The sequence below is a fragment of the Atractosteus spatula genome, chromosome 1 (genome assembly GCF_055471065.1).
Source record: "Atractosteus spatula isolate fAtrSpa1 chromosome 1, fAtrSpa1.hap1, whole genome shotgun sequence".
Classification (NCBI taxonomy): domain Eukaryota; kingdom Metazoa; phylum Chordata; class Actinopteri; order Semionotiformes; family Lepisosteidae; genus Atractosteus; species Atractosteus spatula.
This window is the reverse complement of record NC_142706.1, coordinates 76,011,233-76,030,351: the sequence shown is the minus strand read 5'-3', so window position 1 is coordinate 76,030,351 and position 19,119 is coordinate 76,011,233. Positions and strand designations below refer to the sequence as shown.

General features: G+C 44.1%; 1 protein-coding gene across 1 annotated transcript; it reads right to left on the bottom strand.

Annotated features, from left to right (window-relative positions):
* Positions 1 to 4,240: 4,240 nt before the first annotated feature.
* LOC148842030 (sperm flagella and cilia-associated protein 1-like) lies at positions 4,241 to 19,022 on the bottom strand. Its single transcript, XM_088919648.1, has 7 exons — positions 18,869 to 19,022; positions 16,589 to 16,700; positions 15,378 to 15,531; positions 11,913 to 11,946; positions 11,748 to 11,814; positions 10,884 to 10,998; positions 4,241 to 4,345 (listed from the first exon to the last, which is right to left on the bottom strand). Exons 1-7 carry the CDS (start codon positions 18,975 to 18,977, stop codon positions 4,241 to 4,243), a joined length of 696 nt encoding a protein of 231 aa, XP_088775774.1. The 5' UTR covers positions 18,978 to 19,022.
* Between the last annotated feature and the right edge of the window lie 97 nt (positions 19,023 to 19,119).

Below are 19,119 nucleotides of genomic sequence, written 5' to 3'. Positions count from 1 at the left end.
TACCTTTGGTCTTCCTATTTATTGCATATCTTAGACACGATGGAAACACTATTAGACCTAATGTAAATGAAACAATTGTGCACATATATTCATTTGTTTCAGCATGTGCCTTCATCTGTCATGTTCTCAGACGAAAAGCCTCCATCAGCGCAGAACGGTTCTCATTTGGGTGCAAGCCTATTGACCTCTTTTTCAACTGAAATCCTTTAAAAATGAAGTTTAAAAAAAAAGATACACCCACAAACCCCAGGTATTGCAGATTCTATGCTCTTAATCATACAGTATACACCACTCCACAGATCAGCCAGTTCTGCTCCTGAATACCTGCTGTTTCGTGGCCAGACTTGCTGCAGAAGCACGGAGCTGCGAGCAGGAAGAGCATGAGTCAGCCTGCTTTGGGAAGGCCACTCGCCCCCCCCCAATTTCCCTGGAAGCCTATAATCCCAAAGCAGCTGCAAGGGATGGAAGCAAAGAATCTCCAAGTGCAAGTCAGGACCCCAGTTTCACACTTGTAGAACGGCATTGGTTTCTATACAGTATTACATACATCGGCAGTGGGGTGGGTCTGTGGCTCAGGATCTGCGCCCGTGGTTGGAAGGTTGCCGGTTTGTCTCCCGCTGCTGGCAGAGGAATCCTACTCCGCTGGGCCCCTGAGCAAGGCCCTTAACCCCAACTGCTCCAGAGGTGCTGTACAATGGCTGACCCTGCGCTCTGACCCCCAGCTTCTCTCCCTGTCTGTGTGTCTCATGGAGAGCAAGCTGGGGTATGTGAAAATACAAATTCCTAATGCAAGAAATTGTAGGTGGCCAATAAAGTGATCTTATCTCATACAAAGGTTTTAAGATGGCATGATTTCTGAGATTCAACAATTAATGAGTTGTTTTATTTTCCAATCTAAAAGACTTCCAAGTTGATAGGAACATGAGAAACATAACAAACAGGAGAGGCCCATTGGCCCACCAAGCCGGTGTGGTGATCAGTGACTGATCAATCTGGGAGTCGGGTAGAAGCCAGTGTATTGGCTTTGGCTGCGTGGCAGGGGCTCGGGTAGCACACAAGGATGTCTCCCTTTGCACAGCAAACTGAGCACAGTATGCTTCTAAACGACAGGCAGGCAGACAGTAAGAGGAGTGTTAGGGGCTTTAGCATGTTTCAGGAGCGGATGGCGAATCATGGTGCAGTGCAGCTCTGCGTGTCAGGACAGGACTGTCTGAGCCTCTGAGCCTCTGAGGCAGAGCACAGGGGCAGGCCATCTGCTCACTGCCACAGAGCACAAAACATCAGTCAGGCAGAAGGGATTCTTATTAGAAGATAAAAAAGAGTATTTTAATGTATTATCAATGTAATTGTTTGGGAATATTAAAAAATCTGATGCCCTAAAATAAGTGAACCTAATGGTTCAATGTTATAGCCTCATCGTAGCCACAGCATCAGCGCAATACCACTCTACCATTATACGTTACCATACTATTTTGGAAACTTGTAGTGTGCTTGGTGTTATAATAAAGAAACATCTTAAAACACAAAAACGTGCAAGGTAATCTTAACAAAAGAAAAAACGATCAATTGCATGATAAGAACTGGTTATTTATAGTGGTTCAGGTGGGTAGCTGCATCAGCATGCGCAGTCTGCAAAGGAACAAGTAATAGGTTTATTCCAGCTGAAAAGGAGAAGAGTCTAAACACCTGAAGAAGGCTCCACAGCCTCTGTCTTCTCTTTTCAGCATGGAATAAACCTATTCATGATAGTTCCTTTGCAGAACTGGTTATATAATGGTATTCTTGGCTATATAATCAGAGTACAAGAATACACAGTGCAGTATACTTTCAACAAGCACACAACAAGAGCAAAATCAGCTGGACTGTTTCATAACATCTGCTTGTCTTTGTAGTGACCAGGAAAGAAAGACAATGCACAGTACCTTCTTTCCTTTCGATGCCAGTACGTCTCATGTCTTTGGTTTCCAGTGGATACAGTTTATTATTCTGATGTCTGTTTTGGAAACAGAGGTTGTGGTTGTGGATGTGCTTGTCTGCCAAAGCTCTTTAGAAGTTCAATTCTGACATTATTATACAGACTGTCCGTGTTATAAGTCACCCTGCTATAGGTCATTTAACACTTACTTCGATGTTAAAACCCCCACACTTAAAGTCGTTTTTCAAGGCACCGAAAGCAAGCTAGGCTTTGATTTGTTATTTCTTTCGGGAAAAAAAACATTGTGAAGAGCAAACTCTAACAATAAAAACAGTTCCTCTTGTAGACAATGCTGTTACACTTGATTTTTGATTATGAATCGTCGTGCCCCGACATTACAGCTGAGTCGCACGATACGTCGCCGACGCGGCCAATGGGCCACGGCTCACCTGAAAAGCGCGCACAGTGCGGGGAAAAGGGAATCTGTGCTGAAGCAGCGTGAACTGCACCTTTGATGGTTTCGATAAGATCACAATCTGAAGTGTCGGTGACGCTATTTATACCTTACGGATATTAACATGTATACCCATGTCTCACGCTAATTACATTGTTCCTTATGGGTATTATTTCCGCTTTCGTTTGTCTACGATTTGCATTATTTAGGAACGTTACCTGGTCTTATAATAGGACATTTTTATTTAACTAGAAATAAAACACACACACACACAATCGAACTTACAGTCCCTACCTCCACTGCAGTTCCTTCATTCTAATAGGAAAAGCCTCCCAGCCTCTTTGAAGCTCATGGGCAAAGTTTACCCTATAACGGCCCCGAACCATCCAGACCGACGGATTCCTTTTATACTTCGTTTTGCTGTAAGTCCCGACTTCTTGATCGCTACAACCTCGATATACAGTACAACGCGAATCGCCTGTATTATTATTCTGCACTCTGTATTAAAGTGTAAACACTGTAGGAGTACTGATGCTTAGTTTATTTCCCTAAACCCCGACAGACAACTTAAAAAAGACGATTCTGCTGTGCAAAAAAAACCAAACACATTGAACAAGCATCTTGCGGAACCGGCTCCGACACCCCCTGCGGCCCGCGCGCAGCTGACTGACACACAGGCCGAGCAGGACTCCGCGGGAACGAAAGCAAAAGCAAAAGGTCCGTTCAAATGAAACACAAATTAGACGAAATCTTGCATGTGGTGCCAGCTGTACCTCTGAGCTACATTCCGGACAATCCTGAGCTATGGAGACGAGTGAACACTTCCTGCAGTCGACATGAAGGTTAACACACACGCTAGTGTCATCCGCGCAGGTTGTCCCATTCATACATGTCGAACAAGAGTCAGGAGTTTCAAGATCGGTCAGACTGCTGAAACTAACCTGGAGTTACCTTGGCTCTGAAGTCTGGGAATATCAATAGACTAGGATCTGCTTACACAGCATGAATAAGGAGTAGATTTCACCTTGAGTGAGGAATTGACTTACAGGCACTAATGGAGGAACGATCTGCACTAGAATCTATAATAGCTCTCTTCAGGATGGTAGAGACGATGACATCACCATCCAGTGGTCTGTCCAGTATCAGGAAGCTGCCTGTCCCGGGACCACAGACAGGTTAGACGGGATGGAGAACATAGGACTGTTCTCCCGCAGGATGACTCACCAGTCCTTTCAGCAGCCAGGGGGCACGAGAAAGGCACAATGTAGAATTACAGGTCCAATCTAGCCGCGCGGACTCGTGCCCTCCGCCGCTCCACACCGCTCCCAGTGCAGCAGGGAGCCAGCCGAGTGAGCTAAAGGAGACCTGAGGCGGCTGAGGGCCCTGCTACGCGCAGGGAGGGCGATGACGTCACCGTGCCCGAACTAGCTCCGCTACACCAGCATGTCTGAAACCGCAGGACTTAATTAAAACTGGCACAAAGCCAGGAAGAACGTGCAAGCTCCACTCGGAATGCTCGGAGCTGGAACCCCAGACCCTGGTGCACCAGTCACCATGCCAGCAGGCTGCCATTGCCTTCCCAGAGAAAATCTCAGCTTGAGTCCTCTGTAAATATTGAAGCGCCTCTCTGTCAACATCAGTTCACTTAAAGATGAAAGACACACTGAGAAGAGTGACAAAGACTGAAGTAAAGTGATGTACTTTTTGACAAAGCTGTCTTGACCAGAGAGAATAAAAGTATGTTGGACATTTAATCAAATAAAAACAAATATTTTACATGGACTTGAGGAATGTGAGTTAAAGTCTGAAGTGATATAATAATTCCTGTTTAATTAGTGCCTGCACTCTGGACTGTGCGTGAACTCAGGTAGCTATTGTGTCTTCTGGGGGTGCTGGAGACGCCTTGACAGTTCATCTATTCGGATGTCTTTCAGGTGCAACAGGTGATGGAGGCGATGGACCTTGGCCTGCAGGAGCTGGGAGACAGAGACAGAGAGTGAGACATAGGGAAAGAGAGACTGACATAAAGATGGTGTTCCACACTGTCCCGGAGACAGGTCTACAGAAGACAGAGTTATAGGCCATAAGCAGCTCTCTTCAGTGAGATGGAACAGCCTGGGAAGCTAAGAACTGGCAGCTGTCCTGTAATCCTGCGGGTGGGCGGAGCGGTGGCTCTCTGGCTCAGGATCTGCGCCTGTGGCTGCCAGGTTGCCGGTTCAAATCCCGCAGCCAGCAGAGGAATCCCACTCTGTTGGGCCCCTGAGCAAGGCCCTTCACCCCAACTGTTCCAGGGGCGCTGTATAAATGGCTGACCCTGCGCTCTGACCCCCAGCTTGTGTGTCTCATGGAGAGCAAGCTGGAGTCTGCGAAAAAACACATTCCTAATACAAGAAATTGTATATGGCTGATAAAGTGATCTGATCTTATCTTAATCACACTCCAGATGCAAAGAGTGGGGTTCTGGAGGAGACTCAGGACATGGTCAGAGCTGTAAAGATCTGCACATGTGGAAAATGTTAAGGAGATGTTTCTTTCCACACGGAGTAGGACGAATTAAGGAAAATAAATTTACTAAAGCACCAAGAAGAAATGGGTTTGCACTCAGATAGTTCAAACTAGCTAGTCAGGCTTGAACATTTGAATGTATTGAATGTATTTGAACACCCTATGTACGTAGCCTCAATGTGGAAATGACAGTTACCGATGATTATGACTTTACAAAAATGGTCTTCATACCAGCACAGAATAAGTGAAGACTGTGCAAACTTTGCTTCAGAGTGTGCTAGATCCACCTCTTTTTTTGATGTACTCTGAGCTCCTCAAAGCAAACAGCACCATGACCACCTACTGGACAAACAGACAAAGCTCTCACTGACACTGAAACTCAAGTTGGGTGTGGAGGAACTAGCATTTTGACATCGGTATATCAAAGAAATATGGCTACACTCTCAGAATCCAAGCAGGCTGTCCTAGTAAGTACTGTACAGCCATGGGAAACTTCTAAGGAAAACCATGTTGCTGTTGTAATGTTGTTGGTGGAGCAGTAGGTGGCGCTTTTCTCCCTGGACAAGAATTTCTCCAGAGAAATTGCTCCAGCATGGTGACTAAAGAAAGTGTGCTTTAGAGAGTATTGTTCTCCAGATGAGGCGCTCAAGTGACGCCCTGACTGCTCAGTCATGAACGATGTTTGTGAGAGTAAATGAATCCCAGTGTCCAGGACAAATTCCATTCTGCAGAAGGCTTACTGCAAGTAACTTATGGGGGAACTATACTCCTGTGGTAGATGAAGAAGGTATGCTCATTTATTCTTATGTGTAAAAAGGACAATTGAGATTCAAAATTCAAATGGACATTTGAGATACTTTTGGCTGAAAAGCTCTCCATAAATGAATTTCATTATTAATATGAAGAGGAAGGAAAGCCCACTATTGCCACACCAGCAGCAGCAACAACAAAAGACAAATATGAAGAGACACATCCCAAATGTACATTTATATTTACACCGCAATATTTAACACTGTCTGCCACAATATCTTAAATGTATTGTCTGTTCAGATTATTCTGAACATTTCATATACATCTCAAATATAAAATGGATTTCAATATATTTTAAAGTGTAGTTTCATACCACATACTATATTTAGCCATATCTTAATATTACCATATATACCTGATAAAAATGGCCTTTGCTTCTTGTTGTTTGCTGTAATGCAAACTGTGAAAGGTGAAAAATAAAGAACATAAAGATTATTTAAGCTTCTAACCTGCTTTTCTCATCTAAAACACATATGTTTATACAGTATGTTAATGGGTCCGTGTTCTGTTAAATGCACTACACATTGCATTATGGACTTTCTCTTCCTGGAAACCATATTTCCCAACTGGGATAATAAAGTGAGTCAGTAATTGTTTTTTAATTCAATAATACCCTTATGTGTTTAATTATTCACCTTTTACAATTCATAGCACAATAAACCAGAATTCTAATATGGAATGTAAACACCTGTCTTGGCAGATACTTCCTGAAGTGCTTCCACTAAATGTTGCTCATTTGTTAAAAATCACATAATGAGGTTGTTGGGTTTTATGGTTTGCCACTTGAGGAAAAGAGATTAACTTTGCTTGTACACAGTTCTTGGGAACTTGATATCAGGAAGCTGTTTTGTACACATGGTAGTTTTTCTGAGCAATGGCCAAGAATATAAATTTGAATATACATCTGCGCAGCAAACAACTGTCTAGGTAAGACATGAAAAAGCTACATATGTCGCAACCTACAGTACCATTGGACACAAAGCCCTTATACAGTAAATCCTATAGGAGCAGTTCATATTCTTCTATTCTCCTAAACGATATTTTTATATTAATTTTTTATTTTATTTACTTTAAAAATCCTTTTTTGATTTTCTAAATGATTTTTTTCTCATGCAAAGCAGACTCTGTTTGAATGATATCTGTATATCCCTTGATGCCTATAGCACACCGCAGCGAGGATGATGGTATTCTGCTCTCTGTGGGAACAGATACTATCTGTAACTACAGAAGGTGCACCTCCGGCAAGCTAGCCCCTGTACCCTCCTAACATGAAAACATTGACCAATCAAATCATTCAGGTCTCGTGCAGATAAGATATGGAAACACTTAACATACACTGCAGAGTTTTTCTCAGATATACAGTACAAATAGGGTCACTCAGAACTTATCTGGGTGGTCGTGTTGGAAAATACAAAATACAAATGAACTACATTTAGTTAATAGATAGATAGATAGATACTTTATTGATCCCGTGAGGGAAATTGCAGTGCAACAGCAGCTTAACACACACAACACAGCCACAATGTAACGAATTATATAATAATAGTACAATACATACAATACAATACAAGAGTTACTCACAGTCCAGACGCACAAGAACAAACTAGAACAGAACAGTACACAGAAAATCATATCACACTCATATCACACATATGGATATAAATATAGATGTAACTGTAGATATAAATATAAATGTATTGCACAGGTCCCTGGCATATATTGCACAGAAAGTGGTTGTAAACGGGAAAAAGAAGAAGAGAACAGATGTAGCAGTAGATGTGTAGATGCGTTTAATCCAGATACAGGTCACTGTCGATGTTGCCTCTGCCAAGACGCAAGGTGGATGCGTTGTACAGTCTTATGGCAGACGGCAAGAATGACCTCCTGTAGCGCTCCCTGTTGCACCGTGGATGAATCAGTCTATTGCTGTACGTGCTCTTCATTCCTGCAAGCCTGTCATAGAGGGGATGGGAGAAGTTGTCCATGATGGCCTCTAGTTTGGACATCATTCTCCTCTCAGCCACTACCTCCAAGGAGTCCAGGTCAGACCCAATGACAGAGCTTGCTCTCCTGATGAGCTTGTTCAGCCTTTTGGAATCTACTGCTCTAATCCCCGAGCCCCAGCACACCACTGCGTAGAAAATGGCACTCGCTACCACCGACTGATAGAACATGTGTAGCATCTTACTACACACATTGAAGGACCTGAGCCTCCTCAAGAAGTAGAGTCGGCTCTGTCCCTTCTTATAGATGGCCTCGGTGTTCTTAGACCATTCCAGTCTATCGTCGATGTGCACTCCCAGGTACTTGTACGAGTCCACCATCTCCACGCCACTCCCATGGATGTAGACAGGAGTAGGTTTGACCTTTTTCCTCCTGAAATCTACCACCAGTTCCTTTGTCTTTGTAACATTCAGTTCCAAGTGGTTTACCCCACACCACTCCACAAAGCTGCTGACCAGTCCTCTGTACTCCTCCTCCTGCTCACCCTTGATACATCCCACAATTGCAGAGTCATCTGAGAACTTCTGCAGGTGGCATGACTCTGAGTTGTACTTAAAGTCCGAAGTATAGAGGGTGAAGAGGAATGGAGAAAGAACTGTCCCTTGAGGTGCCCCTGTGTTACTCACTACCTGTTCAGACACACAGTTCTGAAGTCTCACAGACTGTGGTCTGCCTGTCAGGTAGTCAGTGATCCACGAGGTCGTGGAGGCATCGACTTGCATCTCTTCCAGCTTCCTCCTTAGAAGTAAGGGCTGGATGGTATTGAAGGCACTGGAGAAGTCGAAAAACATGATCCTTACAGTGTTGCCAGCCCTGTCCAGGTGTGAGTAGGCCCTTTGCAGCATGTAGATGATCGCATCCTCCACACCAACACTGGGCTGGTAGGCAAACTGTAGGGTGTCCAGTGATGAGCTGACCAGGGGTCTCAGGTGGGATAAGACCAGCCTTTCCAGTGTCTTCATGATGTGAGAAGTCAGTGCAACTGGTCTGTAGTCGTTGAGGACAGAGGGGCGCCCTTTCTTTGGTACCGGGACCAGGCATGATGTCTTCCAGAGCACCGGGACTCTTTCCAAGCGCAGGCTCAGGTTGAACAGTTGCTGGAGCACTCCGCTCAGCTGATCAGCACAGGCCCTCAGAACTCTGGGACAGATGTTATCTGGTCCTGCGGCCTTACCCTCGTGCAGCCTCTTCAGCTCCTTCTTCACCTGGTCAGTTGTGATGGTCAGCCTGGCCTGGGGGTTGGTGCTCATAGTGCTTTTAGTGCTGCAGGTGTTAATGGCGGAGGTGTTGGAGAGTGGCAGCTGTGGGGGATGGGTGGGTGAGTAGCCGTCGGGGGTTGTGGCTGTAGGCGGCCATGTTTGTGGGGGGATGGAGGAGGTATTGGGCAGTCGCAGCTGTGAAGGGTTAGGGAGCGTGTGGCTGTGGGGGGATGGGTGTTGCGCCACAGAGGACCCAGAATCAAACCTGTTAAAGAACTGGTTCAACTCGTTGGCCATCTCCAGGTTCCCCTCTGTTGCACCCCCAGCCTGTTTGAAGCCAGTGATCTCTCTCATACTGCTCCATACATCTCTCACCCTATTCCTTTGCAGCTTATCCTCTACCCTCCTCCTGTAGGCGTCCTTGCTCTCTCTTAACTTCTGCTTTAGCTCCCTCTGTACACGCTTGACCTCTTCCTTATCTCCCCTCCTAAAGGCTCTCTTCTTGTCATTCAGAAGAGCCTTCAGGTCGCTGGTAATCCAGGGTTTGTTATTGGAAAAGCAGTGTACGTCTTTGGTGGGGATGGTGTTGTCTACGCAGAAGTTAATATAGTCAGTGACACAGTCCACCATGCTGTCTATGTCGTCCCCATGTGGTTCGCACAGCACATCCCAGTCGGTGGCCTCCAAAGCACCACGAAGATCCTCCATAGCCTCCAGAGACCATCTCCTCACAGTCCTCATGGTCGCAGGTTGGCGCTGGACAATAGGCGTGTATATTGGTGTGAGCAAGACAAGGTTGTGATCTGATCTGCCAAGGGGGGGAAGGGCTGTGGAACTATATGCATCCTTAGCATTGGCATATAATAAGTCCAGTGTTTTGTTTTCTCTGGTCGGGCACTTAACAAACTGGTGGAAAGTAGGCAGAGTGGTGGAAATGGATACGTGGTTAAAGTCCCCTGAAATAGCTATAAAAGCGCTTGGGTGCTTTGTTTGTAGCCTGGCTGTGACTGTGTTTATGACGTCACACGCTACCTCTGCATTTGCCGTAGGTGGGATGTAAACAACAACAAAGATGGCGCATGTAAACTCCCGCGGCAGATAGTACGGACGCAGTCCTACGGCTACCAGTTCGATGTCCGGGTTGCAGACTCGCTCCTTAACATGAGTATGTCCAGGATTACACCATCTGTTGTTTACAAGCACCGCGAGCCCCCCTCCTTTCCTCTTACCGCTCTCGGTGTTTCTGTCCGCCCGCACCGTCTGAAAGCCGCCGATGGTAACATTCGAGTCCGGAATAAGTTCCTGCAGCCATGTCTCGGTGAAACACATGATACTGCATTCACGATACTCCCTCTGGCTTCTCACCAATGCTCCCAGTTCGTCCATCTTGTTCACTAAGGACCTCACATTTCCCATGATGATCGAAGGAAGGTAGGGTTTAAATCTCCTTCTCTTCGCCTTTCGCGTCGCACCAGCCCTACAGCCTCGGCTTCTCCTCCTCAGCTCCTCCGGCACCGATGGCTTCTCTCCAGTGGGTAGAGCCGGACGCGCTAGCGCGATCAGCTGGTCCCGCGTGTAGACAATGCTTCTGTGGCTATCGGCATTGCAACTCGATAGCCACAGAGGTCCAAGTATCAGAAAAAACAAGAAAACGTTTCTCAGCTTCCTAGTATCCATCATGTTGTGATCGCAAATCTAGTTGCCGGCAAGGTATGAGGAAAAAACACTAACACACTAGCATTAACTAACTGAAAGAAACAAAAAGACAACAAATAGACACAGAACTGCTGTAGCAGGCTGCCACTAACACGGCGCCATCTTTACATCTTTAATCTGTAATGGTGAAACCTGATGTATACAGGTCATTAGAGAGCAGTGTGCCTGAGGACCAAGCTTCACAAGAGAGGGTCCACGAGTGTGTGTGTGTTTCGGAGAAGTCTTTGCGGGAAGAGCATGTCTTCACAGCTCTCTGCTCGGTCTCGGTCTCGGCCCTCACCTGGATGGTCTCCTGCGCAGACAGCAGTGCCTGCTCCCTCTCCTCCAGCAGCAGGCGTGTGGCCGGGTCCGGGCCTGCAGCAGGCTGTGCACACCCTGCGGGCACTCTTCCAGCTCTACAGCACCACCGGCAGGGGCAGAACAACACGAGAGGGGGCCTTCAGAGGCAGTCTCCAGCAGATCTTGTGACTCTCGCAGATCTCTTGTGCTGAGTCAGTAGCTAAGGCCCCATATTGTGATTTAACAAATGTCAATCATTCCTATCCCTAGTCCAGCCTGTCCAAGCTGTTATACTGGCCTCCAAAAGTCTGGGACTTTGCAAATACAGGATATTACTCTATTCTAACTAGAAGGTTGGGCAATTTAACAGGCAATGTTATTGCTCACTTAGCACAGGTAAGATAGTATATTTGTTTTTCAATGAGACAGTCCCTCCTAACTTGCTCCTAACTCAGTTGTTCTGTTGAGCTAAAGCTGCAGTTTACTAAATATATAGGTGAAACAGAAACAGCCACAGTGCCTGAACTGGGGAAGCACTTCCAGAGCAGACTGGCAGTGGAGAACAGTGTGTGCACTGCACCACTTTCCTGAGCAGCTTCAGCAGGTTTAATTCAAGACCACAGCAGCCTGTGCTCCTCTGTGTCCTGTTTCAATCCCCCAGGATTCCCCCATTGTGAGATTCTTCCACTGCACAGATGAGTTCTATAATCTGAGGGTGGCCCAGGTGTGTGGTGGTTAGTGCTTAGGGCTGCTGCTTCACAGCTCTCAAGACCTGTGTTTGGGTAATGTTGTAGATGTTACATGTGATAATAATAATAGCCCTGTGATAAGATAATATAATAGCTGAGAAACATGGATGCTGTACCTCTGCTGTGCTGGAGAGCCGTCTCCACTGAGCTTGAGCCGGGGGCTGTGAGGGGAGAGCTGGACAGCTGGACACAGAGGGGAGGGAGAAGGGGTCTGTGATATAATTACTTGGATCAGGTGAACACATCGGCAGCACAGCTCCAATCCTCACCCTCCAGCTCACCTGTGCTGCTCTCCATACTGTAATACTGCGGCTCCTGCAACACAGAGACACCAGATACATAGTGAGAGACGCCCCAGCCACAGCGCCTCTGCTTTCAGATAGAGATGATTTAATATTAATATTCAATTAGGGATAATAAAACGAGAGGATGTTGGTGCAAGGGATTTGAATGCAGCCGCTTACAGGGTGCTGCAGCTCCAAAGCCACAGCAGTGAATTCCCCTATGTCAAAAAGCTGGGCCTCCTGCCACTGGAAAATTCTGCTCTGTCTAAGTGTCTAAGTGAATTGTGCAACAGGCTCAGTGCCAACTGACCCCCTTTACAAAGGAGATAGCTGTCAGCTCCTAACTGTATGTACAAAGACTCCTGCAACAGACCCTGAACATGAACTGTAGTCCAATACATTCAGTGGGAGGTCCGTAGGGATTATGGGACCCCATAATCTTCACCCCAGTAAAGGCCATTAACAAGGCAGTTTACAGTAGGTTTCTTTTCTGTATCCATGGTTTAACCTTTCTTCCTTTGGTCCTTTGTTTCACATTTTCCACCGACACAACTATTTATCCAAAAAAAATCAGTTTCACAAGTTAAAATAGACATCAAAAGTAAAACAAAAACACTAGAAAAAGACTAGAAGTAAAGTAACTGTGAAAGGTTCAAGGAACTATGTTTTGAGTTTCTGAAGAAACCACTACTTTACAAAACACATGGTGTTCAGTGTGAAGTGCTTCAAGGTACGTGACTGTAAGAGAGGCATTTTTTTAAATTCTTACATTCTTTAAACCACACAAAAACCACAGAAATGTAGACCACAAAAGACTTTAATTCTGCATATTGTTTCCTTTACTTTGGAAGTGAGACTGAAAGACCAATACGATAAGAAAACCGATAAGAATATGCCAGCAGTAAGCAAACAAGGAAAGCCTCCCCTTCTGAACAGGAATACCAGGAATCAAATCAGTGACCCAGTCGCCATTCAAGACATGCACAGTGCCCTGTGGGCCATTAAGAGACAACATGACAGATTAACACAGTTTCTGGTCCTTTGACAAACCCTTTCTAGTCACACCATTGGAAAGAATCTGAATTGAAGGATAAAAAAGAAAGCCGACACTGTCAAGACATAAAATACTGAAATAGTGAGAAGCTCTCATGCCCACCAAACAGCCACACACAAACTAGATGGCTGAACAACACACATGCTGCCATAGAAGACAGTCTCACAGAGAGACAGGCAAGCAGAACCTTAGAACATTTTCAACCAAACGGCAATAAATATATAGGAAAGTTTTTACAGGATGGATTTAAAAACACAGAGACAGAGTTGGGCATCCTTCTGTTCCATCTCACTTCAAAATAAGGTTTCTCCATGTGGTATTGTGAATTTGACAGATCTCAAGGTCCTGTGCTTCCTGTTGAGATTTCCCTTAACACCATGCCCACTCCATCAGCTGCTCAGCAAATCAGCGATCTCACTGTAGTTATTTAACAGCCAACAATAATAACGATCTGAGATAAAGAAATCTGTTAATATAAAACTATCATGTAACTGTAACTGCTCTAAAAGTACAGTACAAAGTAATGGAAACAGAAATTAAAATGATAAACTGTAAAAAGTAAATCTAGGGTCTAAACAGGAGGTCAGAAGAATAGGTGTGGCAGGGTGATCAGAAACTCTACACTGTGTACTGTCCTGATATGTCTAGGCCAGGGGTCTTGAACCGTGATCCTGTAGACCCCAAGCCAGACAGGTTTTATAAGCCATGATTAAATCAACAAATCAACAATTTTTAAACACTGGGAATTATTCAATTAAACTTTGTTTTGTTAAATTTACAGAAGTAGTTAAAATATTGTAACCAAAATCAGTATATCCTTCAAGGAGCAGAATTCTTACTTGAACAGGTTGCTTGCTCAAGTCATCAATGCAGTGCAACATCAGAGAGATTAGGTGTCCTATAAGACTAGTTCTAAGACTCTAGCTACAAAAATGTTATCACATACAGAACAGTGCCATCACAACTACTTTAATAAATGACAATTTCAGCAATTGTAATAGCTCTTACCTAATTCTACAAAAACATTAGTACAATAGCTTGTCTGTTTAAATGTGGCAAGGCAATGCAACCTATACTCTCTTGGGATAACTAACACTCTCAAAGCTCATAGCTTTGACCCAGTATAGTGATTAAACAAGTATAACCCTGTTTCTCAGTGGATGGAGGCATGAATTTTCAGCCTGCGCTTTAAAACTCCTAAGAAGGTCAGAAACAGTGGACCAAAAGCAAACAACAGTTTCAAAACACAACAGAACCATGAGATCATTCCTATTGTATACTGTATGTGTCGTCACTATGGTGTCTGAATGCAGGAATGAATGAGAGGTAATTAGCTTTTCCCTGCTGGTGTCTTTTCCTGGTTTCAGGTTGCACCAGATCAGTAAGACAAAACGTATGCATGAGGATGGACAGCCCCAACTTTCCTTCCTGATATATATATCCTGTTGAGAATGTCAACATGTCTAATTACTCAATGCACTGTTACGCAAGTAATTCACAGAAATACAGTAAACATTTCCTTTTTAAAACAGAACAGTACACACACAGCACATGCTAAAAGCAGTGAAATTAGTGAAAATGCTGAGAACAGCTTTGGAACATGAGAACATCTTTACTGTCTGGATTAAATGATTGGTCGTTGACACCGGGATGAGATCCTTGGATCACATAGCTATCAGCAACTAAGCTAGCAAGAGGAGCTGAATGATGTCCTCTCATTTCACACCCTTTGAGGTTCTAATGGGACAGATGAGCGTTTTTGTACATTCTGTGTATGCATTTATTCCCAAAATAAATCAGTATTCTTATGATTTAAAAAAAGAAAACTCAAAAGACTTTTCTCATACTCTCATACTTTTCAAAACTGAAATGTGGGATTTATACAGAGGAAGAAGAAATACCCTACAGGCAGGGGAGGTTTTGAGAAGGGCACCTGGGATGAGCTGTATACTGCACGACTGAGGATATGTGGAACAGACTCCCCAGTCCTGGTGTGGCTGATGCACGACTGTGAGTGGGCTAACTGGCCTTCACCTAACTAGAGCTTATGATCTCCCATAGAGGCTAAAGAAATCTACTGCAAAACACCTGAATGTTTCAAAACCGATTGCTGGTGGCACATTCCACAAATCCAAATCAGACCCCTGCTAAGGGTTTTCAGATTTTTTATTATGGGCACTGGTCTAGAATAACCATTTGATAAACTTTCAGTAACCTGACTACTTGTTCCGATAAGCACAGCTGCTCTAGAGGAAACCTGCTCTAAGGAGCAAACATCAGTATTGTTCAACATGCCGTTCGCTATGCTATGCTGTGTGGGTTATGTGTGAATCCAGAAACAGGCCTGAATCTAACACGCATCCCAACCCGTCCACTACCTGTCCCCAACACCGCTGGCGGCCCCTTACCTGCGGGGAAGGCTTGCTCGCTCCCTGTTTCTGCTTCTCCTCTATCTTCTGTCTCAGCGAGTGCAACACCAGCTCCACCATCCCAGGCGTGCACTGCGCAACCTTACGCACCAGCTCCTCCGGCACGCTGAAGTTCAGCCGGTTAAACACCTTCCTGGGGGAGAAGCACAGTCAGGGAGAGCAGCACAGCGGCCGCAGGAGGGGACCTGCTCTGCACCCCCACACACCAACAGTGACAGGGAGAAGCATTCCCAGAGAGAGCAAGACTCCTGACATCACCGGCTGAGTGGAAGACCATGAATGTAAAGACAGGCTGAGCAGGACAGCAAAATCAATTCAGATGAGTTCGTGCATGGCTGAAAAAAAAGCACTACTGTACTTTATGCTCAGAAACAAGGAATACAACCTGGGAGTTTATCAGTTTAAAAAGCAGCACATTGCTAATCAGATTTCATTTTGCAGGGTTTTCTCATAATGTCTGGTACAGTAAGTCATTTATTTTAGGATATTCCTAACATTTCAAACTTTTTAAAAAAAGTGATGATTGATAACATGCTACTACGTAATTATTTTGGCAACAACAGCTAAACAGTAATTTACTGTGAAAAGGCACAAAACTTGTGGTTTCTTTACAATCTTGAAAGAATGCAAAGTAGTCATTCAGTGCGAGTGATATGAAATAATAGGGTGATATGAGGTGATAGGATTTCTATTCAATTTCTGGTCTGAGAATGTCATCTGTTAATAGCCCAGCACTCTTAATTTACCTGTCCATACAGACTTAATAATGTCTGCAAGTATTTGCTCAAAGCGTGACTTTATAATTCCCATTCTCTACAGGGCTGTAGAGATGAATGGCTCTGGGGGGGGGGGGGGGCAGTCATGTTGTAGGGAAATGACATTAAATCAATTTGTTGGACAGTGCCCCAGGGAGGTCCTATTAGATACAAATAATATTTGTACTCTCCAAAGATTTTTGGTACAGATCTTCAAAATCCTGTGGGACATTGACAAGGGAGTACTGGAAGATCAACATTTGTCAAGTTAAAGGAAGTAAAGGGAGTGAACTACTGTGACATACAAGAAATGGTTGGATTAGATACTAGGACTGATAAACTACTACAACCAAATGAGAAAGAGGGGCTGTTTTGTAATCTGTCCAATGGTCTATCTATGGTGTTTGGCGTGTTGAGATCATCTGCATTGCTCACCTGTTCAGATGGCTCCAGTTATTCACTTTCTGTTGGGTTGAACTGGCTGGGACATAGTTGTGCATTTCCACCAGCTTAGGAAAATGAAATTTAACAATCTCTGCTGTCAGAACTGAAGAAAGAAAAAAACATGACATTATTGTATCCCACATTCATGCTGTTTAAGCACTCTTTAAATAGACCATGAACTAATTTCAGGATGAGAAGAGGGAAGCAGTATTTTGATGATTGAGGAAACAAGTTGCAGACATTGGATTTGATCTTTTGTGGTAAAAAGCAAACTTTTACACATTGCAGCACAATCATGCAATGGCATCCATTAAAAAATCAGTTTATGCTTTGGAAATAATTTGTGCAGAAAAATGCATACTGAAAACACCCTCTACTCAGAACAGTGTATACAGAATGGTTTTGTTTATCTCTTCCAAGGTGACTTTACTCCAAGGTGGCTTTCAAGGTTTCAAGGTTTAAAAGCCACTGGGTTAAAAAAGGCATTCTTAAATGTCCCAGCACCTCCTGTGTCCTTCTCATGCAGCTGGGACAAGGAGATGAGGAGATGCTGGGAGTGGGACATGCAGATTGGGAAGCTGTCTGTCTGGATGTAAACAGCACCTCTATAATATTGTAAACCACAGAACAATCTGCTATCTTGCTTAACAATATTGGACTTCTTATACATAACCTAAAAATGATTTCAAATGACCTGTGTGCTGGGAGCAGTGTTTTTTGTTGCAATTAATATTTGAAACAAGGTTACTTGATTGTACATATTACTGTATATCCCTCTTACATACAGTATTTCCCTGTAATTTCTTAGGTATGAATATTTTAAGTCTTTCATCATATTGGTTACATATTGGTTACTGAATAGCTAGGATACCTAGAATCCTGCCAGAAAGGTAGAATTCTATTTTTTTCATAGTATTATTTTATACACTTTAGATATCCATTTTTGTCATTACGGTTTTGTAACTTATGTATAATATATGATCACTTTATTAAATTACTTACTATGACTAATTTAAATAGTTAAAATTTTTAATGGACTGAAGTATTGTGTACAGGACAGGATTTAATGTTGGCATAGCAGAATTCCAATAAACATACTCTGATTTTGTTGATCAATATTATTGCATTTCGTACCTGTGCATAATCACTCAATATTTACCAAAATATTATATATATTATATATATATATTACCAAACTAACAACAGAGCTAGATGGGTCAAATGGCTTCCCCTTGTTTGCAGACTTGTGCTTTTTGGGTTCACACCCAAATTACCCAGACTCTCCAAAAATATTCAGGGGTGTAGAGATGAAGCTGATACACTTCACAACTGGCATGCATGACAGCTGTAAATGATGCACTACCCACCCTGCATCATTACTGAGACAATAAGAACAAACGGAGCCTGCCGGTTGTCAGTAAACGATGCCACACACAAAGGCTCATGGGGCAGAACATATCCTGGTTTTGAGGAATGAAAATCAGTGTCTGCAGCAGGGACTCGAACCCACAACCCACCAAGTACAGAGAGTTAACCACCATGCTACACTGCCAATGACAAAAACATAATCAGGGGTGTTGTGGTGGCTCTGTGGCTCAGGCTCTGCACCTGTGACTGGGAGGTTGCCAGTTCGTATCCTGCGGCCGGCAGAGGAATCCTACTCTGTTGGGCCCCTGAGCAAGGCCCTTCACCCCAACTGCTCCAGGGGTGCTGTATAAATGGCTGACCCTGTGCTCTGACCCCCAGCTTCTCTCCCTGTGTGTCTCATGGAGAGCAAGTTGGGGTCTGTGAAAAGATGAATTCCTAATGCAAGAAATTGTATAGGGCCAAGAAAGTGAGCTTATCTAATCTTATGTATGCTGAAAAGCAGGAATAACAAATTTAAAGTTTAAACCGTTAAGCCTTCTTCTGAAGTTCAGGTTTAACAGCAGGAACAGTGTTTCTTCTTCTTTCTTCTCCTCAGTGTGGAATTAAGTTTTATTAGCTCCTTTGCAGCAGACACACTCAAACCAAAACATAATACAAGTCTTATTAGTGATACATGAGGTTATTACTGACTGAAGGTAATAAGTATGCAGCCAGGCTTTATTGCCACAAAGGTTGCCCGGAGTTTTCCAAGAGCTACAGAGCCTGTGGTTTACAGGTGTCTCCTGTCAAATCAGCACATGACAACACCTTTGTCGTTTCAATTCAATTGCCCAGGGAGGCAATGTGTTCTGGACAGCGGACAAATAATGCAGTTCCTGACAGGCGCGGTGACGCGGGGCTGACCTCCGTCGCTGAAGTCCCGGGTGATGTTCCTCTTGGGTCTGGAGAGGGGCGCCCTGTCCACCCAGGCGTACAGCTCCTGCAGGCTGTCTTCGTCCAGATCCCCGGACATACTCGTTTTCTGTCCTTTACAGGGAGCAATGCAAAATAATTGCGGTGCAATACTGAGCAAAATTCACTTCGCTTGAAAGCAGTAACGTTAGTTCTGTTCCGAAAGTTGGGTATTTGCTAACTTTTTGATGCTTCAGTACGAT

Bases quoted from the DNA above. Each gene is read 5' to 3' on its own strand.
- LOC148842030 (XM_088919648.1), bottom strand. From the start codon at position 18,977: ATGTCCGGGGATCTGGACGAAGACAGCCTGCAGGAGCTGTACGCCTGG. The intron at 16,701-18,868 runs GTCAGCCCCGCG...TTCTTTCTTCAG, and splicing joins CCGGGACTTCAGCGACGGAG to TTCTGACAGCAGAGATTGTT. The intron at 4,346-10,883 runs GTGAGGGCCGAG...TCTGTCTCCCAG, and splicing joins CTGCGCAGGAGACCATCCAG to CTCCTGCAGGCCAAGGTCCA.